Source organism: Pleurodeles waltl, chromosome 1_2 (genome assembly GCF_031143425.1).
Source record: "Pleurodeles waltl isolate 20211129_DDA chromosome 1_2, aPleWal1.hap1.20221129, whole genome shotgun sequence".
Lineage (NCBI taxonomy): Eukaryota > Metazoa > Chordata > Amphibia > Caudata > Salamandridae > Pleurodeles > Pleurodeles waltl.
In genome coordinates, this window is record NC_090437.1 from 1,287,390,030 (window position 1) to 1,287,410,340 (window position 20,311).

At 45.5% G+C, this 20,311-nt stretch overlaps 1 protein-coding gene across 2 annotated transcripts in view; it reads left to right on the top strand.

The window, feature by feature from the left end:
- The window catches only part of ATRN (attractin), a 670,776-nt gene that overhangs the window by 121,329 nt on the left and 529,136 nt on the right, over positions 1–20,311 (top strand). For both annotated transcript variants that reach the window (XM_069205063.1, XM_069205055.1), the window contains exons 10-11: positions 11,007–11,161; positions 13,966–14,050. In XM_069205063.1, the coding sequence (XP_069061164.1) occupies positions 11,007–11,161; positions 13,966–14,050 (240 nt within the window). The remainder of the gene's footprint in view (positions 1–11,006; positions 11,162–13,965; positions 14,051–20,311) is intronic.

Below are 20,311 nucleotides of genomic sequence, written 5' to 3' on the forward strand. Positions count from 1 at the left end.
TGTAGAAAGTGTGTTGGTTGTGATAACTGTGTGAGGGTCACAATAGTCCTGTTTTTCAATTTAGTGTTCCTCTTCCAGCAGACTTATGAGGCATGTTGTTGAGTCTGTAAATGTCGGCTGTGGACTTGGTGGCTGAGAGAGACATGAGGAGTGTACTTTTTTTTTTTTTGTTGGTAAGGTAGCCTCATTATGTAACAGGCAAGGGGATGCTAAGTTTTAACAACTTAGCATCCCCTTGCCTGTCACAAGAGTGGCATGTTTTTTATTTTGTTTGTGTCTTTAGTGTGGAAGGAGTATGGGTTAGGGGTGGTGGAGGAGCATGTGGATCATAATGTAAGGCTCTAAATTGTGCAGTGGATGAGAGGCGGGTGAATGAATGTTGCTGTGTTGGGGTGCTTGTGGTAGATGTTTGTGAAGTGTGAGAATGTAGGGGTAAATCTTGGTCAGAATTTGTATTCTTTGTGTAGTCATGAGGGTGGGAGTGGGTGTGACGGAAATTATAATGAAAGTTTGTGTTATTTTGATATGCTGGTGTGTGTGTGGTCTTTTTTTGGTGGAATAGTGAGAGGGTATTGATTTAATGGTTTACTATGAAGGTAATTGTATGTGCGTTAGTCCTTGTGAGTGATATTAGAGTATTACAGGGGGTGTTATGTTTTGGAGATGTGTATGAGGTGTGTAAGATGGGATGGGTGTGTGTCAGGGGAGTTTGTGTTAGTTGTGATGACTGGAAAAGGTAATATGTTTGGTGGAGTGTGAGATTGTATGGTTGTGTGTAATTGGTGAAGATATGGGAAGGGTGTTTGTAGATGGTGTGTTGGAAGGCTGGGTTTAAGTTTTGTCATGATAAAAGGGGGTTTGGCAGTAGGAAATAGAGGATAGTGCTGTTGGTTTGTATGAACAGGGTGTGTGTATCTGGATGGCTAAAAGTAATGTATAATGTGGTTTTGTTGTGTGGTTAATAGCAGGTTGTGCTAGTGGGAATGGACAGAGTAGTGTTTGTTGTGAGAATGAAGGTGTTTACTGTTGTAGTTGTAGTAGATGTGTATATGTGTTGTATATGGGGTATTGTGTTGGTTGATGAGACATTCCAATCTGTATGAGGTCAGTTTGTGATGCATGAGTTTGATGTCTTTGCTGATAATGTGTTTGCTCGTTGATTGATGTGTAGGGACTAAGGGCCAGAGTTAGCAAAGGGTTTTACCCATTCTGTGTCTATGGGAAAATGTGTTGGTACATATGGCCCTAAGTCCTTTCTGGTCAGTGGTAAATTGGACAGCATTTATGGCCCTAGACCCGACCCAGCCAGAACAGGCCCAAATAGGCAAATGCCCTTGTCCTCCACGCCTGGGCTGAGACTCCCAGAGCCCTATGCTTAAATAGCCCTACTGGCCAATAGAAACCTGGTCCTAACCAATCAGATTTGTAACCCTAAATCTCACAGCCAATGGGAGACCCAACCCTATTCACCAATCATAGCCCTAATCCTGACAACCAATCTCAACCCCAGCCCTAATAACCAGAAACCAATAGGAATCTCAACCCTACTACCAATCACCACCCCAACCCTAATCCCTAAGCCAATAGAAATACCACCCCCCCAACAACCTATCACAACACCATATGCAACAACCAATAGAAAAATACATAAGGGCCAAGTTAACTGAAGCCCCAGTCTCTGTGGGAAGGGAGGAGGAAGCTGCTGCTCTATTCAGAATCTCCTTGGATACAGACAAGCTGAATCCACACTTCCAAGCTAGCAGAGTCTACTTCCAGGTAAGGGAGAGATTGTAAAAAACACTGAAATACTGCTTTTCGTGCACTCAAATATGGCTTTTTCAAGGCAAAAACAGGTGATGCAGACAGTTTCTAAACACAATTTTAAATCACAGAAACAGATTAATTACTCTCCTAAACACACTCTGGTTAGCCACTGAGGTGTATGCCGCCTTTTTCCTTAAAAAAGAAGGGGGGAGGGGCTTTATGCAATCTTCTGCCACAAACTAGGAGGGAAATTTCAAACAGTCATGGCTGAAAAACAGCACTTTAAAAAGGCCAAGCTGCCCGAAACAGAGTCTACAGTACACAGGCATGGGTAGCAGTAGAAAACACAGAAAAAAATTCCCAGTAAAGTCTGGGTCTCCTTACTTAGGTCTCCTAGGAATCCTTGATCACTGGGCTGTATTAGGGCGCAGGGAAAAAGCTGGGCTCTCAAAATGGAGGTATAAATGCTCAATAGATTTTCACATGAGTACATCTACGCATACATAAGTTCACTTTCCCGCCAACCACTCAATTCCCCCCCCCACCCCCCCCCCCCCCAACCATGGAAGAAGCTTTACTTCTGCCCTTGTCAGGTGCAAATTTACAAAGACTCAAAATGGCATTCTGAGCTTTGAAATACTGCTTACTGCTACCTCCAGCTTCAGTGTGTAGATCTGCAGAAAGGAAAATAAGGAAATTGCTAGTATTAAAGCCCTACTATAGTATTAGCCGTGGCATAATCTGAGATGCTATTGTCAGAGCTCTTATATGAGATTGCTGCCATAATTCGTTGCAGCGCTGCACAGCACCAAAATAAATTTTTTTTTTTTTTTTTTTTTACTGGACAAGAAGCTTTATGAAGCAACCTGTCCCATTGGCAAGTAGATATTTTATTAAATTTCACACCCCTGTGCATATACTTTTATGTGAGCAGAAGGACCCTCAATATGACTTGTTTTGTGTCTAAATGATATTCCTTAGAAGGAAAAGAAAATTCCTAAATCAGTGAAGGCAGATTCACTGGTTGCCATTTTCGGGGAAAGGACATCTATGGTTGAAGAATGTTATGTTAGAAAGACCCCAGAGATGCATTGAGTGTCTTGTGCAGAAATCCCTTTGCCATGGAGAACAAGGATATATGGTGCAGATACTGTAGGAAAGTACCATCTTGCCTCGCATGTTACCCCCATATTTCACTGTATATATGTTGTTTTAGTTGTATGTGTCACTGGGACCCTGCCACCCAGGGCCCCAGTGCTCATAAGTGTGCCCTGTATGTGTTACCTGTGTTATGACTAACTGTCTCACTGAGGCTCTGCTAATCAGAACCTCAGTGGTTATGCTCTCTCATGTCTTTCCAAATTGTCACTAACAAGCTAGTGACCATGTTTACCAATTTACATTGGCATACTGGAACACCCTTATAAATCCCTAGTATATGGTACTGAGGTACCCAGGGTATTGGGGTTCCAGGAGATCCCTATGGGCTGCAGCATTTCTTTTGCCACCCATAGGGAGCTCTGACAATTCTTACACAGGCCTGCCACTGCAGCCTGAGTGAAATAACGTCCACGTTATTTCACAGCCATTTACCACTGCACTTAAGTAACTTATAAGTCACCTATATGTCTAACCTTTACCTGGTAAAGGTTGGGTGCTAAGTTACTTAGTACGTGGGCACCCTGGCACTAGCCAAGGTGCCCCCACATTGTTCAGGGCCAATTCCCCGGACTTTGTGAGTGCGGGGACACCATTACACGTGTGCACTACACATAGGGCACTACCTATGTGTGGCTTCACAATGGTAACTCAGAATATGGCCATGTAACATGTCTAAGATCATGGAATTGCCCCACCAATCCCATCCTGGTTTTGGGGAGACAATCCCATGATTCCCCGGGTCTCTAGCACAGACCCGGGTACTGCCAAACTGCCTTTCCTGGGGTTTCACTGCAGTTGCTGCTGCTGCCAACCCCTCAGACAGGTTTCTGCCCTCCTGGGGTCCAGCCAGGCTTGGCCCGGGAAGGCAGAACAAAGGACTTTCTCAGAGAGAGGGTGTTACACCCTCTCCCTTTGGAAAAAGGTGTTAAGCAGGGGAGGAGTAGCCTCCCCCAGCCTCTGGAAATGCTTTCATGGGCACAGATGGTGCCCATTTCTGCATAAGCCAGTCTACACCGGTTCAGGGATCCCTCAGCCCTGCTCTGGCGCGAAACTGGACAAAGGAAAGGGGAGTGACCACTCCCCTGACCTGCACCTCCCCTGGGAGGTGCCCAGAGCTCTTCCAGTGTGCTCCAGACCTCTGCCATCTTGGAAACAGAGGTGCTGCTGGCACACTGCTCTGAGTGGCCAGGGCCAGCAGGTGACGTCAGAGACTCCTTCTGATAGGCTCCTTCAGGTGTTGCTAGCCTATCCTCTCCTAGGTAGCAAACCTCCTTTTCTGGCTATTTAGGGTCTCTGCTTTGGGGAATTCCTCAGATAACGAATGCAAGAGCTCATCAGAGTTCCTCTGCATCTCTCTCATCACCTTCTGCCAAGGAATCGACTGCTGACCGCGCTGGAAGCCTGCAAAACTGCAACAAAGTAGCAAAGACGACTACTGTGACCTTGTAACGCTGATCCTGCCGCCTTCTCGACTGTTTCCCTGGTGGTGCATGCTGTGGGGGTAGTCTGCCTCCTCTCTGCACTAGAAGCTCCGAAGAAATCTCCAGTGGGTCGACGGAATCTTCCCCCTGCAACCACAGGCACCAAAGAACTGCATCACCGGTCCTCTGGGTCTCCTCTCAGCACGACGAGCGAGGTCGCTTCTTGAACTCAGCATCTCTGTCCAAGTGACTCCCACAGTCCAGTGACTCTTCAGTCCAAGTTTGGTGGAGGTAAGTCATTGCCTCCCCACACCAGACTGCATTGCTGGGAACCACATGTTTTGCAGCTACTCCGGCTCCTGTGCACTCACCGAGGATTTCCTTCGTGCACAGCCAAGCCTGGGTCCCCGGCACTCTAACCTGCATTGCACGACCTCCTGAGTTGTCCTCCGGCGGCGTGGGACTCTCTTGTGCAACTTCGGGTGAGCACCGATTCACTCCACTTCGTAGTGCCTGTTCCGGCACTTCTGCGGGTGCTGCTTGCTTCTGAGTGGGCTCCTTCTCTTGCTGGGCACCATCTCTGTCTCCTCACGCAATTGGCGACATCCTGGTCCCTCCTGGGCCACAGCAGCATCCAAAAACCCTAACCGCGACCCTTGCAGCTAGCAAGGCTTGTTTGCGGTCTTTCTGCGGGAAAACACTTCTGTACGACTCTTCACGATGTGGGACATCCATCCTCCAAAGGGGAAGTTTCTAGCCCTTGTCGTTTGTGCAGAATCTTCAGCTTCTACCATCCGGTGGCAGCTTCTTTGCATCCACAGCTGGCATTTCCTGGGCATCTGCCCACTCCCGACTTGATTGTGACTTTTGGACTTGGTCCCCTTGTTCCACAGGTACCCTCGTCTGGAAATCCATCGTTGTTGCATTGCAGGTGTTGGTCTTTCCTGCAGAATTCCCCTTTCACGACTTCTGTGCTCTTTGGGGAACTTAGGTGCACTTTGCACCCACTTTTCAGGGTCTTGGGGTGGGCTATTTTTCTAACCCTTACTGTTTTCTTACAGTCCCAGCGACCCTCTACAAGGTCACATAGGTTTGGGGTCCATTCGTGGTTCACATTCCACTTCTAGAGTATATGGTTTGTGTTGCCCCTATCCCTATGTGCCCCCATTGCATTCTATTGTGACTATACATTGTTTGCACTGTTTTCTATTGCTATTACTGCATATTTTGGTATTGTGTACATATATCTTGTGTATATTTGCTATCCTCATACTGAGGGTACTCACTGAGATACTTTTGGCATATTGTCATAAAAATAAAGTACCTTTATTTTTAGTATATCTGTGTATTGTGTTTTCTTATGATATTGTGCATATGACACTAGTGGTACTGTAGGAGCTTCACTCGTCTCCTAGTTCAGCCTAAGCTGCTCTGCTAAGCTACCATTTCTATCAGCCTAAGCTGCTAGACACCCCTCTACACTAATAAGGGATACCTGGGCCTGGTGCAAGGTGTAAGTACCCCTTAGTACTCACTACAAGCCAGTCCAGCCTCCTACAGATACCAGTCAACCCCCAGTTACAGACTTGACGAGCTGCGTCAAGCAATTCAAATGGGAACTTAATATGGTTTGTTATTGGAAAATATAAAAAGACAAGTACATTTTTTTAGCCATCTCCTTTGATGGGGTTTGCTGAGCTGCACTGGAAGAAAAAAATGGTTGTTAAAGAAGGAACATCTATTAAAGAGATTGTCATACTAATAATGAGTGAAAGTCAATGGTGTTATTTATGCCCTTTGAAGGGCTTCCTAGCTGGAGGGGAAGTTACACTGACATTTCAAAGAAAATAAACATTCCCCATTTTTCAGAAAGACTCCACTATAACTGCCTCATTCAACAACAGCTCAAATAAGTCCTTTCCTGCAATTGTCAAGAAGGCACCAATACAGTTCACAAAGAGAGAAATAGTAAAGAACTTAAAGGTCTCAATGTTAGACTATGCGGCTTATCTAGATGATAAAGCGGTCTTTAGCTCCACCTGGGATGACCACTTGGTCCATCTCTGGAATGTTTTGGAGGCCCTGCTAAAAACAGGCCTTACTATCAAGGACTCGTAAGTGCTAGATACGGCAGGGGAAGGTTGTGTATCTGGGCCACCTGGTAGGTGGATGCCAGAATCAACCACTGCAGAGGAAAATCCAAACTATTTTAGATTGGACTCAACCCAGCCCTTCCTCCCCCCAGACCCAGGTGAGAACCTTCCTAGGCCTCACAGGGTACTACAGGAGGTTCATTACGAACTATGGCTCCATTTTAGCCCCTCTTAATGACCTCACCTCTAAAAGAATGCCAAAGAAAGTTTTTGTGAACAGCTAGCTGTCATAAAGCTTTTGAGGACCTCAAACAAGCCATGTGCTCTGGACCTGTGTTAAAGAGCCCTGACTACTCCAAGAAGTTAATACTACAAACAGATGCTTCAGAGGTAGGGGTTGGGGCAGTTCTTTCTCAACTTATCACTGAGGGCGAGGATAAATCAGTTGGTTTCATAAGCAGAAGGTTGACCCCCCAGGGAAAGGTGTTGGCCAACCATAGAAAGGGAGGTATTTGCTGTGGTCTGGGTCTTGAAGTAGCTGAGGCCATACCTGTTTGGCACTCACTGCATTGTTCAGATAGACCACAAGTACTTCTATGGTTAAAACAGATGAAAGGTGAACATCCAAACTGTTGAGGTTGTACAGTGGAATATAGACCTGGGGGTAACCACTCTAATGCAGATGGACTCTCCAGATATTTCCACTTAGACAATGAAGACTCAAATGGGCAAGACTAGCCTTCTTGTCCTTTGTTTGAACGGGGAGTTGAGTAGGAAAGTGCCCTCTTTCTTGACATGGTTACCCCCATTTTCTACCTATTGTCAGTGTGGTTGACTGTGTCCATGGGGATCCTGCTAACCAGGACCCCCAGTGCTTATGCTCTATCCCTTAAACCTTAACTGTACCTTTTTGTCCCCACATTTGGCATACTGGTGCCCCCATTTAAGTCCCTTGTATGTAGTACACAGATAGCCAGGGCATTGGGGTACCAGGGGATCCCCATGGACTGCAGCATATATTTTGCCACCCATGGGGAGCCCATGCAAACCTTTCTGCAGGACTGCCAGGGCAACCTGTGTGAAAGGGTGCATGCACCCTTTTTCACCATAGGTCACTGCACCAGGTCACTATAAGTCACCCTTATGGCAGGCCCTCCTAACCCAACTGCCCCTACAATCTCCAGTGCCATTTTTATGGACTTCGTGAGTGCGGGGAGGCCATTTTATAGGTCACTACCTATGTCCAGCTACATAATGGTAACTCCGAACCTAGGCATGTTTGGTATCAAACATGTAGGAATCATACCCCAGTACAGTTGCCAGTTTTGGAAGTATGATTCCATGCACTCAGGGGGCTCCTTAGATGACCCCCAGCATTGCTACTTCCAGTCTTTTAGGGTTTTCCGGGCAGCCCAAGCTGCTGCCACCCCTCAGACAGGTTTCTGCCCTCAAGGTGCTTGATCTGATCAAGCTCAGGAAGGCAGAGCCCAAAGTATTTCCTTTGGGAGAGGGAGGTAACACCCTGTCTCTTTAGAAATAGGTGTGACTGGCTTGGAAGGGGTAGCCCTCCGGGCATAAACCAGTCCACACAGGTTCAGGGATCTCCACTCCCTGCTCTGGTGCGAAACTGGACAGTGGAAAAGGGAGTGACCACTCTCCTGTCCATCACCACCTCAGGGTTGGTGTCCAGAGCTGCTCCAGAGGGTCCCTGGGTTCTACCGTCTTGAATCCAAGGTTGGCAGGGACCGCTGGGAGCATCTGAGTGACCAGGCAGGTGACGTCAGAGCCTCCTCTTGGCTAGGTGATCAATCCCCCCTTTCAGGGCTATTTAGTGTTTTTCTCTTGGGTGGGTCCTCTGATTCGGCTTGCAAGATTCCAGTAGGACTCCTCTGGAACCTCCATTGCAACTTCTAGCCACTGGAACCACGACTTGACCCTCCAGGAACTGACAGTCTACATCCACGAAGAAGACTCTTCTTGCAACATTGTTTCAACGGCTCCTTCCAGCTTCTGCAACATTTTCCCGGCTGTGCATTCTCTGAGGGCGGTAAGTCTTCAGTCTGCACGAGAAGGAAGAAGGAATCTCCCTGGGAGTGAAGGAGTCACTCCCCTGCATGCGCAGGCACCTACTGCAACGACAACTGGCTGCATGGATCTCCTCTCATCCTGAGCTTCATGGATCCTGCATCACAAGTGATGGTCCGGAGTAGTCCTCTCTGCCACCTGTTCAACTTTGGTGGAGGTAAGCCCTTGCCTTCACACGCAGGACAGTATCCCTGTGCACCGCATCTCTTGCTGCTGCCAATGCTTGTTTGCATCTCCTCCAAGGGATCCTCAGGCTACGTGCAGCTCAAGCCCTTTGCACTCCTTCTTGCGATGCATAGCCCTCTGCGTGGCTCTCCTGTGGCACGGGACCCTTCTATGTGCTGCGTGGGCTCCTTCTGCAATTTCTGTGTCCCCGTCCTGTGGGACTCCTGTGGGTGCCGCCTTTGCTCCTGTGGGCTCTGTCGCGGGTCCCCTCTGACTACCCCTCCCGGGTTGCGTCCTCCTGGGCCTTGCTGGTCCCTAGCAGCACCACTTTCCACCAACTGCAATATTTGTCTTTGTCAAGCCTTGTTGGTAGAATTCCTCCACCAACACCCGACTTCAATCCTCCTTCCAGCGTGGGTCGTCATCTGCATCCCTCAGGAACTCTTCTCTGGCTCCAAGGCTGCAGTGCTGACTTTCTCTTCATCACCGTCGACTAACTCCTGCAAGTACAGCTGGGTGGGTAGTAGCTCCTGACCCTCTTTGGACTCTTCTGTGACTCTTGGACTTTGCCCCCTCACTCCACAGGTCTTCCACTCGAGGAATCCACCACTGGTTTCTTATAGTGTCGTCTAGGTGTCATCTTTTCCTCTTTTCCTTCCTTTTGGGTAGTCTGGGGAAATTCCGCTGATTTACTCCTGCTTTCCTGGTCGCTTGGGATTGGGGGGGGGGGGGTGGTGGGGAAGACTGTTACCTCTGCGGTTTTCTAATACTCCTAGCTCCCGTCTACACATTCCACTTACCTAGGTGGGGTCCTGTGTTCACATTCCATTATTTTAGTATATGGTTTTGCTCCCCCTATTGTCTAACTGCATTTGCACTGTTTTCTAACATTTTCTATGTGTTTTGCTGTTTACTAGTATATATAATAATTAGTGTATTACTTACCTCCTATCAGAGGGTTGCCCTTCTAATACTTTGTGGTATTGTGTGACCAAAAATAAAGTAGCTTTATTTTTGTACAACTGAGTGCTTTCTTTGATGTGTGTAAGTGCTGTGTGACTACAGTAATTGTGTGTCTCCTAGATGAGCCTTGACTGCTCATCCACAGCTACCTTTAGAGAGCCTGGCTGCTAGACACTGCCTTCATTTCACTGAGGTGATACCTGGACCTGGTATAAGGTGTAAGTACCTTAGGTACCCACCACACACCAGGCCAGCTTCCTACAATTAGAGACAAGCTCAGTTTCAGCATACTCCTGAAGGTACTTTTTTCTCTCTTTGTCCTATCAATTACACCTTATTACTGGTCGCGGTCAGACCCACTTCCTGTTTTTCAACCTTTACGCACCAATTATTTTTTTTGCTACTCAGAAGGATGAGTTCCATGCTCTGAGCAGCCAGACTTGAACCGCAGCTTGGAATCTGATGCGGGCACAGCTAACTTTAATTCAAAGCCCTGGGAAATGCAGGCCGCGACTGGGCCTGCCTGATGAGTCTGTGTAGGAAGTTGGCTCTGTATATACTATCTCAAAGTGAGAGATAGTGTGCACAGAGTCCAAGTGTTCCCCTTAGAGGTTGATAGTGGCAATAGTAGATAATACTAATGCTCTATTTTGTGGTAGTGTGGTCGAGCAGTAGGCTTATTAGAGGGTATTGTTAAGCATTTGTTATACACACAGAGGCAATAAATGAGAACACACACTCAAAGACTTAACTCCAGGCCAATAGGTTTTTTTATAGAAAATTATTCTTTTGCCGAGCCCTGTTGGCTTTGCCAATGCTCATTTACCTTTGCTGTATGAAGATTTCCCTTTAGTGGGGCATCTAGCATTGCTTTTTCTCTTCCCCTTCTTTAGCCCAACTGTCACAATTCTGTGATAGTCTAACATATTTGTGGGTTTACGTGCCAAGGATGCACACTATCACATTTTATTTGAGTTTTGTTAATGGTATTCACCGTTGTTTATTCCTGTGGGTGACAAAAGCAAATGCTTTGTGTACTGTAGGATGCTAAGGTCCTTGTAGCTTATCGTATTCATATGAGATAAAATCTTTGCAGAAAGATTTCTTTACAGTGATCTCTGTATCAGAACAGATATTTTAAATGAGGCACAATTTGTTTAGAAAGACCATTAAAGTTTGCAAAGATCACATTTTGAAGCGTAAGTTCAAATATTACCCTATTAGGTTTGGGAGTACAAAATGTTTACCATTTGACTGTAAAGACCCTCCTTGACTTACATCCATGCTGCACACTTTTTTTCAAAGCTGTTGCATTTATGCACTTTTTCAAATGAAGTTTTTTCTTTTTCCGAAGGACAATTTGCAAGGACAGCCGTTTCTTTCGTTACTTGCACACTGCTGTGATCATCAGTGGAACCATGCTGGTATTTGGAGGGAATACTCACAATGATACCTCAATGAGTTATGGCGCCAAGTGTTTCTCTTCAGACTTCATGGCCTATGACCTTGGTAAGTTAAATCATACTAATCAGAGTCTCATAGACATCAGTTCATGTATATTATATCTACTCCTACCATCTTCCTCCTAGGTCTTTCTGAGGTCTTCCAAGATAACTACCTAGAGCCCCCTCTGTAATATCCTTTCACATGCATATGCCCTATTTGTACCCCTTCATCCACTCCAGTTGAAGTTCAAGCTGCACATCATGCTGGAGACACGTCTTTACTTCTGTTGTACTTTCCCATTCATTTGTTGGTGCTGCTGCTGTTTGCTGTTAAAAGTGGAGCTTCCCTAAATAGTTTGACTTTATAACACTAGAACTGTGTTTTTTTTTCATTTTGACGAATAAATGATGGTTCAGAATACCAGATGGACAGAAATGTGTGTGTGAGACCAAGGAGTACAAGAACACATCAGTCCAGATGCATCAAGCAAAATCTACTGTAGCATCATCTTAGTACACTGGCAATAATTTTATAGTGCTCATGGGCTTCTTTAATACATGTTCAAAATTAACTATATCCGTCATATGTTTTGCAGGGTATTAGAGTGACATTTTTGAGTGTGCTGTGGGATTCAGACAAATGCCTACTAGACTTTTGATAGCGTAAGGCTACAAAACAGAATCCATCCAAACATTAATTGGATGAAACTAAGCGTGTTTACATGAGATGATAGACAAATAGTTGTTTATATTTTGTGATAATAGTTATATCTAAATATACATTTATCGTCCTTCCTAAGTACATTATGTACTGATCTTTCCATTAGGGACAACAGAGTTTGAAAGGCTGTGGATAGTTCTCGGGAGCATTGGGCTTGTATCTCAGTTACATTGCGTGCTTATGTAATTGCTACTAGAAAAGCTGCTGTACAAAAAAGAAAAGATGCTGTAAGGGCGCGTTGTGAATAGGTGCCAAATGAGGGCCCTACCAACTCTGCCGCTGTGATACAAGTTATGTAATTAGTAGGGAGTACATATTGATTATAAAACACAAATTTCCCCACTTCTTATTACTCTTCCTGAGCTGTAATAAGTTGGTATTCTGATTCCATTAAAATAAATCTACAGTAAATTGACGTGTTAAATGCAAGCATTGAAACGACTGTCAATTTGGCTAAATTCTTTATTGTATTCTGGCTCTGATGGGAAACACTGGTCCTTAGCTGTTTGGACAGTTGCCCCATGTTTTTACTGAGTTCTTGTCCATGCTGATTTTAAGGACCCACTTCCCGCAGGACGAGGTTATTTTGGAGCGGTGTTGGGGTGTAAGTGTTATGGAACTGTGTTCTGGGTTCACTGGACCCCTGTGGGTTCTGCCATATTAACAATCATAGTACACTTTTTTTGCTACTCAGGGCATACCATCTCTAATAATTTTCAGAGAGGGTAATAGTTCCTCTGGCATGCTATCCCTGAAGATTTCTTCCACCTCAGTAATCGAAACCATCTGTACAGTTGTACATTCTAGATGTTTGTACTGGGGATGCCACTTCCAAACTATTTCATATGTTCACATTCACAGCGGTTTTCTTAAGAAATAATCCATCTTGGACCCTTACGTAGGTGAAATGAATAGGCTTTTTAGTATATTTGTTTCCATTTACAGTGTTCAAAAGTTGAAAACCTGCTGCCCAATGTAATTCAGGGAACCCTTCTTTGGGGGAAAAATTGCACATAGTTCATCTTAGTCACAGAATGAGCTGTGCCGGATCCAGAAAATGTGTGCTATAATGAAAAGAAGTGGGAATGCGTCACCATAAATGTGGCATCCCATTATGTGCTCTGAAGTCTGACACAGTTGTTCTGAAGTATGCAGCTGTGTATCAGAGCTCTGCTAATAGTCTGTGTGATTATGGCTGGGCTCACATTATGTCAGGATATGGATTCTAAGAAGGTTCAAATTTTGCTACCTTTCCACACATATACATACATAGGTTGGAAGTAGACTGATAGTAATACGTTGGAATTCCCTTGTGAGTCTCTGCACATGCACAAACTTGCATGATTGAGGTTACAGCATTTTTCGCCACAGTAGTAAACGCTTTGCATTAATGAGTCTTCAGTGTAGATTCAAACAACTTAAACATATGGATACAAACCTGGTCTTATTTGAAGGAAATACTTACTGTGGCATTGGCAGGAAAAGGGTTGACCTCAAAGAATGTGTCCAGTGCATCATGCAATAGAAATTCTACACTCCTGCTGAACTCAGCTGTGATGCTTCTGCTTTTCACATAAATCCTGGTTGTCCATCTGAGACCTGACATCCTTCATTTTTAACTGTAGTAAGACTAGCCCAGCCCAGTGTATGTGCTTTGATAGCGCTTGAAGGGTTGTGACCTCTTCAAAGCTACACTTATGAAGTGGCAACATAAAACCAGTACCTTGCTTTCATAAAAGTTTGTTCTCAGGGTAGTTTGTTATAACAAATGCATCCTAAGCATGGCAAGTTGTTGCCTCTTGTGTATGTTTTTAAGTGAAAGTTAAGCTGTATAGCCATATTGCTTCTACATAGGCAGGATTTATTTATTTCTTTTGGGAGTGATGCAAGATTCTATAGATTTTTACTAGCTACTGCTTAGGCACAGTGCGTCCTATTGTTTCCATTTGTTGATAAACCTCTTGTCAGAATCAGCCCTCCAGATGGTGAAACCATTGTACATAAAAATAGTTTACTTATTAATAAAATAATCTCTCAATCTTTCAACTTTACTGGACACGTCATCTTATTTTCTTGTTCAGATTCCATGTATTGTTTATATAACATTTGTTTTTGTTGAGGTTTCAAAATGTTTTTGTTTTTCCTAGCATGCGACCATTGGTCAGTCCTTCCTTCACCAGATCTACGTCATGATGTAAACCGGTTTGGTCATTCAGCTGTGTTGAAGAACAGGTAAAAGAGCTCTCATCTTAAATTATTTCTCTCAACCCCATTTTTATTGTTTTATGTTAAGTTGCTTAACATATATGATATTGATGCCTGTTATCAGGTCTTACCATCATTACAGCAAAGTATAGTGCAACCTGATCAACAGTCTAATTTATGTTTGACATGCATCCTAGCAGATCTTGTTCACAAATTATAAACGCAAGCTTCGTTACTTGGCCCTATCCATTCGCCTGATTGCAAAATTCAACAGTGTTTCAACTACAAACTACTGAACTATGTAAGCTTTATAGAGCATATTAATTGAGTGTAACTGACATCAACGGCCTTCTATTTGTGTACCACATGGCAGTCACCACCCAGCATCTGGTATGCCACTACAATTGCATCCTAGGCATGTGAGAAGTCGGAGGGTGTAGAGAGCTGGGTTCCAGTTGCAATACCCCTCCCCTCCACTTTTTGCCTGTGTTTTTAGGTGCAACTTAGACTAAAGTGCACTGGGTTCATGCTAACCAGGTCCCCAGTGCCAGTATTCCTTCCCCAGAACAAGACAGCTGGTCACGTGATCCCCAAATGTCCCGGACCTTCAGCCCCCCCTATAAGTTCCTAGTAAATGGTATCCCTGGTACCTAGGGCATGGGTACTGAAGAGAGCCCCTCAGACCTGCAGCACAACTTGTGCCACTCTTAGGAACCCAGCACCAACCTTATGCAGACTGCCTTTGCAGGCTGCGTGACAATATGCTCCCAAAATTGAAAACACGACATGCCCCCTAACACTGCATACAATATATGCAAGTCACCCCCTAGCAGGCCTTACAGCCCTAAGGCAGGGTGCATTACATACATGTGAGGGCATATATGCATGAGCAATTATGTCCCTACTATGTCTTTGCCAATTCTAGACATATTAAGTGTACAAGGAAGCCATTTTAAATGCATGTGCTGGACACTGGTCACTGAGTTACCCAGCTATATGATGGCTTCTCTGAGTCCTGGGATGTTTGGTATCAAACATCTCAGAGTAATAAACCTACACTGATTCCAGTAATGCAGTTATTAACAAATGCACTCAGAGGGCACCTTATAGTTGTCCCCTGAAAACCTACGAGCTACTAGTATGTTGACTGACTGGTTCTGACCAGTTCAGCCACCACAGACTCGTTTCTGGACCCGCACGGTGAGAGCCAGTGCTCTTGAGTCCCAGAGACAAAAGCCTGCACTGGGCAAAGGTGTTAACTCCTCTCCCAGGCAGGATGGACATTCCAGGGCGAGGAGACTCGAAGACGTTTCTGCTTTTGTAATGCGATCCAGGTCTGTCCAGATGGTGGAGATTAACATCCTCCCTGTCCTGACCCCCCTTTTGGTGGCAGCACAGACGAGAAAGTTAGTTAAATTAGGAGAAAGGCCCACTTCATGTCAGTCCGACACCTAAGGTGGATGAGCTGAAATGGACACTACTTTTTAAATTTCCCCCCATCTTGTTTGGAAGGGCTAGGGTTATGCCGTCTTCCCAGCAGAAGTGGTCATAAAACGGATGTAGTCACCCTAAAGGTAGGTAGCCCATTGGCTACCACCTGACACTCCCTGTAATGCCCCTAAATTCAGTATTTAGATGAACCCCCTGAACCCTAGAACTCAGATTCCCGAAAACCTAAGAAGAGTCGGACACTACCGTCTCGCATCAGCAGAGAAGACTGCAGACACCAGCTGACTTGGTCCCAGCCCTACCGGCCTTTCTGTAGCCCTTGATGATCCTGCGCCAAAAGATGACCTGTTCTGCAGCCCAGTGACCGCCAAAGCTTTGGGAGGACTGCCTGCCTTTGACAAAGATCAAGATCTCCCAAGAACAATGGACCTGTTCAAGAAGAGACCAACTATAAAAGAAAAATAACTCTGCCCTGAGGAACCGCAAAAATGCCTCTGGACCCACCTATGCACCCAACGGCCACAGCCCGAGTCCAAGTGGCCTACCGGCCCTGTAAAGGTTCCCCAACAATCATGAGCCCGAGTCCACCGTGAGCTAACCCCTGCCATACTCTGCCTGGAAGCCCTCATGCCGAAGACTCCACCTGACTGCGACCTGCCCGGTAAGCTTGTCCCAATGCCAAAGGACACCCCTGCACCTTAAGCCCCTGGGCTTTGGGGAGCTGGTCCCAAGGTGCCCCTAAGTCTCCAAGCATTAGAACTTACCTGGGCAGCTCTGGGTTTTCTTCGTACAGCCTCCTGGCCCGAGCCTCCAGCCTTTCTCCAGAACCTTTGATTAACATTGTCAATGTGTTGGCACTCTGCACCCGGATGCCCCATGTTGCTGTGGGTGTAAGTTTAATGCTGCCTTGTAGCACCCTCCCTTGTGCTTAACCTCAACCCTAAGAGATTGACTCCTGACACTGCTTCACTGACCTGTGAGCAGCGCTTTTTCGTTCACCCCCAGTTTCCATTGGTTAATATTCTGCACCTGACCCTGAATTTGACGTCTGCACACGGCCGCCCCTGCGCCGCTGTGGTTGAACTGTTGGTAGACTAGATTTGTAAGTTTTGTACTTGAAAAACAAACTTTTTTTTTTTTTTTTTTAACACTTCCAAATACAAAAAAAGCAATTGCACCAACATGCAGTAAATATTGACATATAACGCAGAATTATGCAGTTCCATCAGTTATCCGGATATCCCCGATAGGGGTCTCCACAGCTCTGCAGTTATTAATATCCCAGGCCTATTTCATCACACATCTGACCATTCCTGCCCACACAAGTATGGGCTCACATACCCTCTGGCTCTCCAGTTTCTTTACCAACCATATGTTGCTTATAAATGTCCCAGTGCTTCGCAGGCCTACTAGTTGGGGGGAGCAGCTTTCACCATATCCCTATGCCATTCTTGCACAGCTGGCACCAGACCCCGATCCCAGTGCATGGCTATATGACGTTTAGCTAGTAGCAACCCAGAAGCCACCAACCACAAGAATTGATTTTGGTAAGTCTCCATCCCATCCAAGTAGAGCCAATATTGGGTCACGACTTAGCTGATGCCCACCTATTCCCTCCAGTTTCTCGAACACTAACCCCCAGAAGCATTGTACTGCAGCACAGGCCCAGGACATATGAAAGAAGCCTGCTTGGCCCTTCCCACATCTGGGACAATTGGCATCAGTGCGCAGCACATATCTGTAAAGTTTGAGGGGGGTGTAGTATACCCTGTTTGTATATTTGAAGTGTATCAAGCGATGCCAGCCATTCAAAGAAATCGTACGGGTCAAAGAACTGCAATAGCGCCACTGGTCATCCGTTAGCTGCAACCCCAAATCCCCTTGCCACTCAAGTCTAGCTTTCGTCAACTCATGTATACGTGTCTTCTGTAGGTGTGCGTACAGACGGGACACCGTGCCTCGGCTAGTCATCCGTAACCACCATGGATAGGGCATGCATATCTTGGGGCTCCTGCATATGCTCCCCTAAAAGCGCCACCATAGCATGCCTTGCTCTGTAAAACTGGTACCGAAGCAATGGGGTCGGCTCATCCGTCCGTTCCTCTATCATTTCCCATGTCTTTTTAACACCCTCACCAAATAAATCCCCCATGGTGGTGATATTCAAAGTTTGCAGTCCCTTTGCCAAACTTTTGTCTCGCCACAACACATATCACGCACACCATTCCAAGGGCACATGCAGTGAGTACAGCAGTGTCAGTCCCTGTCTATATAGCTGTCCATATGTGACTGACCAGTAGAGTATTTTGCAATGGCATTAGGCATGCACGGCAGTAATTGACATCGCATGAACTACTCTCATGTTCTCCAATTAAGCAATTTCAGTCTATATTTGTTTATACTCTATACCTTATGACCTATGCATCTTTCCATTAACTACACTATATACAATTAATTTTACTTTCTTTGGGCATGCCTTTTCGATAAGACAATATGCCACTGCCGGTAGAGATATATATGTCATGCTCACAGAGGTGACCACTAGACTACTAGCACGAGAATTTTATACACAATGTTCATATAAATCAATTCTCCCATTAGATTTTTGGACTACATTATCAAAAAGAATATCATGAATTTACAATTGATCTGACCTGAAGACTTGGCTGCCAAGATTCGAGTATTACACATTATTACCACTGGGAACGGCCCTGAGGAAGGTTGTCTTCTATATTACATAACACCGAAACGCGCGTAGGCCTTCGGTCCCTATGGTATCATTGGTTCCTTAATATGTTGCTTCACTTGTAAATAAGACACGTTTTTTTATTTGAATTATTTAATGTCCATGTGGTATGTTTGACTTAGGTGCTTTGTATGTATTTTCTTTTCTTTTTTTGATTTAATGTATATACTTTTTATGATTGTATCATTATGGAATAATAAAATATCTATATTTGTAAAATAAGCTTGTATCAATTATGTAATAGGATTCTGTTATTTGAGTACCTAAACTGAGTAGCCTATTAAAAATACTCTACTGGTCAGTCACATATAGTTAGTATCATCTCAGACCATAGTATTGGTACGTGAAGATGATGGTATCTTCATGGCTATCTTAGTAGCTTTTGTAGTAGTTTTTACCTACTTTGGTTATTTCCCTGTCTGAGCTACGTGCATTATATTCAGGGAATCCCCTTATAAATATTGCTATATAGCTGTCCATGCCAGTCCCGTGTGGTAGAGTTCAGAGATGCAAACTTTCCATAGCGCCTGCTCAGGACGTGAATCATTTTATTCTGTAACGGAACCAGGGATGCCAGCTCACTTTCTATTTTTAAGAAAGGAGTTTCGTGGGACCCGTGGATCCAGGCATGAGCGATTGCAGCGTGGATGACCATACAGTAGGACTCCAAATCGGGTGCATTAATTCTGCCCAGCTCGTAAGGAAGAGTCAGGGTGCGCCATTTGATTCGTGGAAGTTTACCTGTCCATGCTAACTTAATGAGTAGCTGTAGGAAGTTGGCTCTGTATATACTATCTCAAAGTGAGAGATAGTGTGCACATAGTCCAAGGGTTCCCCTTAGAGGTAAGATAGTGGCAAAATTAAATAATTCTAATGCTCTATTTTGTGGTAGTGTGGTCAAGCAGTAGGCTTATCAGAGGGTAGTGTTAAGCATTTGTTGTACACACACAGGCAATAAATGAGGAACACACACTCAAAGACGTACTCCAGGCCAATAGTTTTTATATAGAAAAATATATTTTCTTAATTTATTTTTAGAACCACAAGTTCAAGATTTTGAAGTAAATGCAAAAAATGCAAGGGACTTCACACAGGTAAGTTAAGAACTTTGAATTAGAGCAATAACATATACAGTTTTTGTTAAAATGGCAATAAGCTATTTTAAAAGTAGACCGTGCAAAAATCAACAGTTCCTGGGGGAGGTAAGTATTGGTTAGATTGTGAGGTAAGTAAGACACTTACAAGTCTCAGTTCCTGGGCATAGGCAGCCCACCGTTGGGGGTTCAAGGCAACCCCAAGGTTACCACACCAGCAGCTCAGGGGCGGTCAGGTGCAGAGGTCAAAGAAGTGCCCAAAACACATAGGTGCCTATGGAGAGCAGGGGTGCTCCGGTTCCAGTCTGCCTACAGGTAAATACCCAGGTCCTCGGGGGGCAGACCAGGGGTGTTGCCGGGTGCAGGGGCACCTGGGCGCAGTGTGCAAAGCAGGCGTCTGGTTTTGTATTGGTTTCAATGGAGGGACCCGGGGGTCACTCTAGTGGTGCAGGCAGGGCACAGGGGGGCTTCTCGGGCCAGCCACCACCTGGGCTAGGCGGAGGGTCGCCTGGGGGGTCACTCCTGCACTGAAGTTCGGTTCCTGGTGTCTGCGGGTGCAGTGCTTGGTCCAGGCAGTCGCGGTCAGAAGGAGCCCCTGGATTCTCTCTGCAGACGTCGTTGTGGGGATCCAGGGGGGTCGTCTAGGGCTACTATCAGGGTTGCAGTTGCTGGGGAGTCCTCCCTGTAGTGTAGGTTCTCTGGACCTCAAGCAGGGGGCGTCGGGTGCAGAGTGTGAAGTCTCTTGCTTCCAGCGGGAAGAGTGAGTTCTTTGAAGTTGTAAAAAAGTTGCAAGAATGTTGCTGGTTGTTGAGCAGAGCTGCTGCTCACGGGAGTTTCTTGGTCTTGGGATTCAGGGTAGTCCTCTGAGGTTTCAGAGGTCGCTGGTCCCTGTTGGATGCGTCACTGGTTGCAGGTTTTCGAGTCAGGAGACCGGCCGGGAGGGCTGGGGCCAAAGCAGTTGTCGTCTTCCGTCGTCTCTGCAGAGCTTGTAGGTCAGCA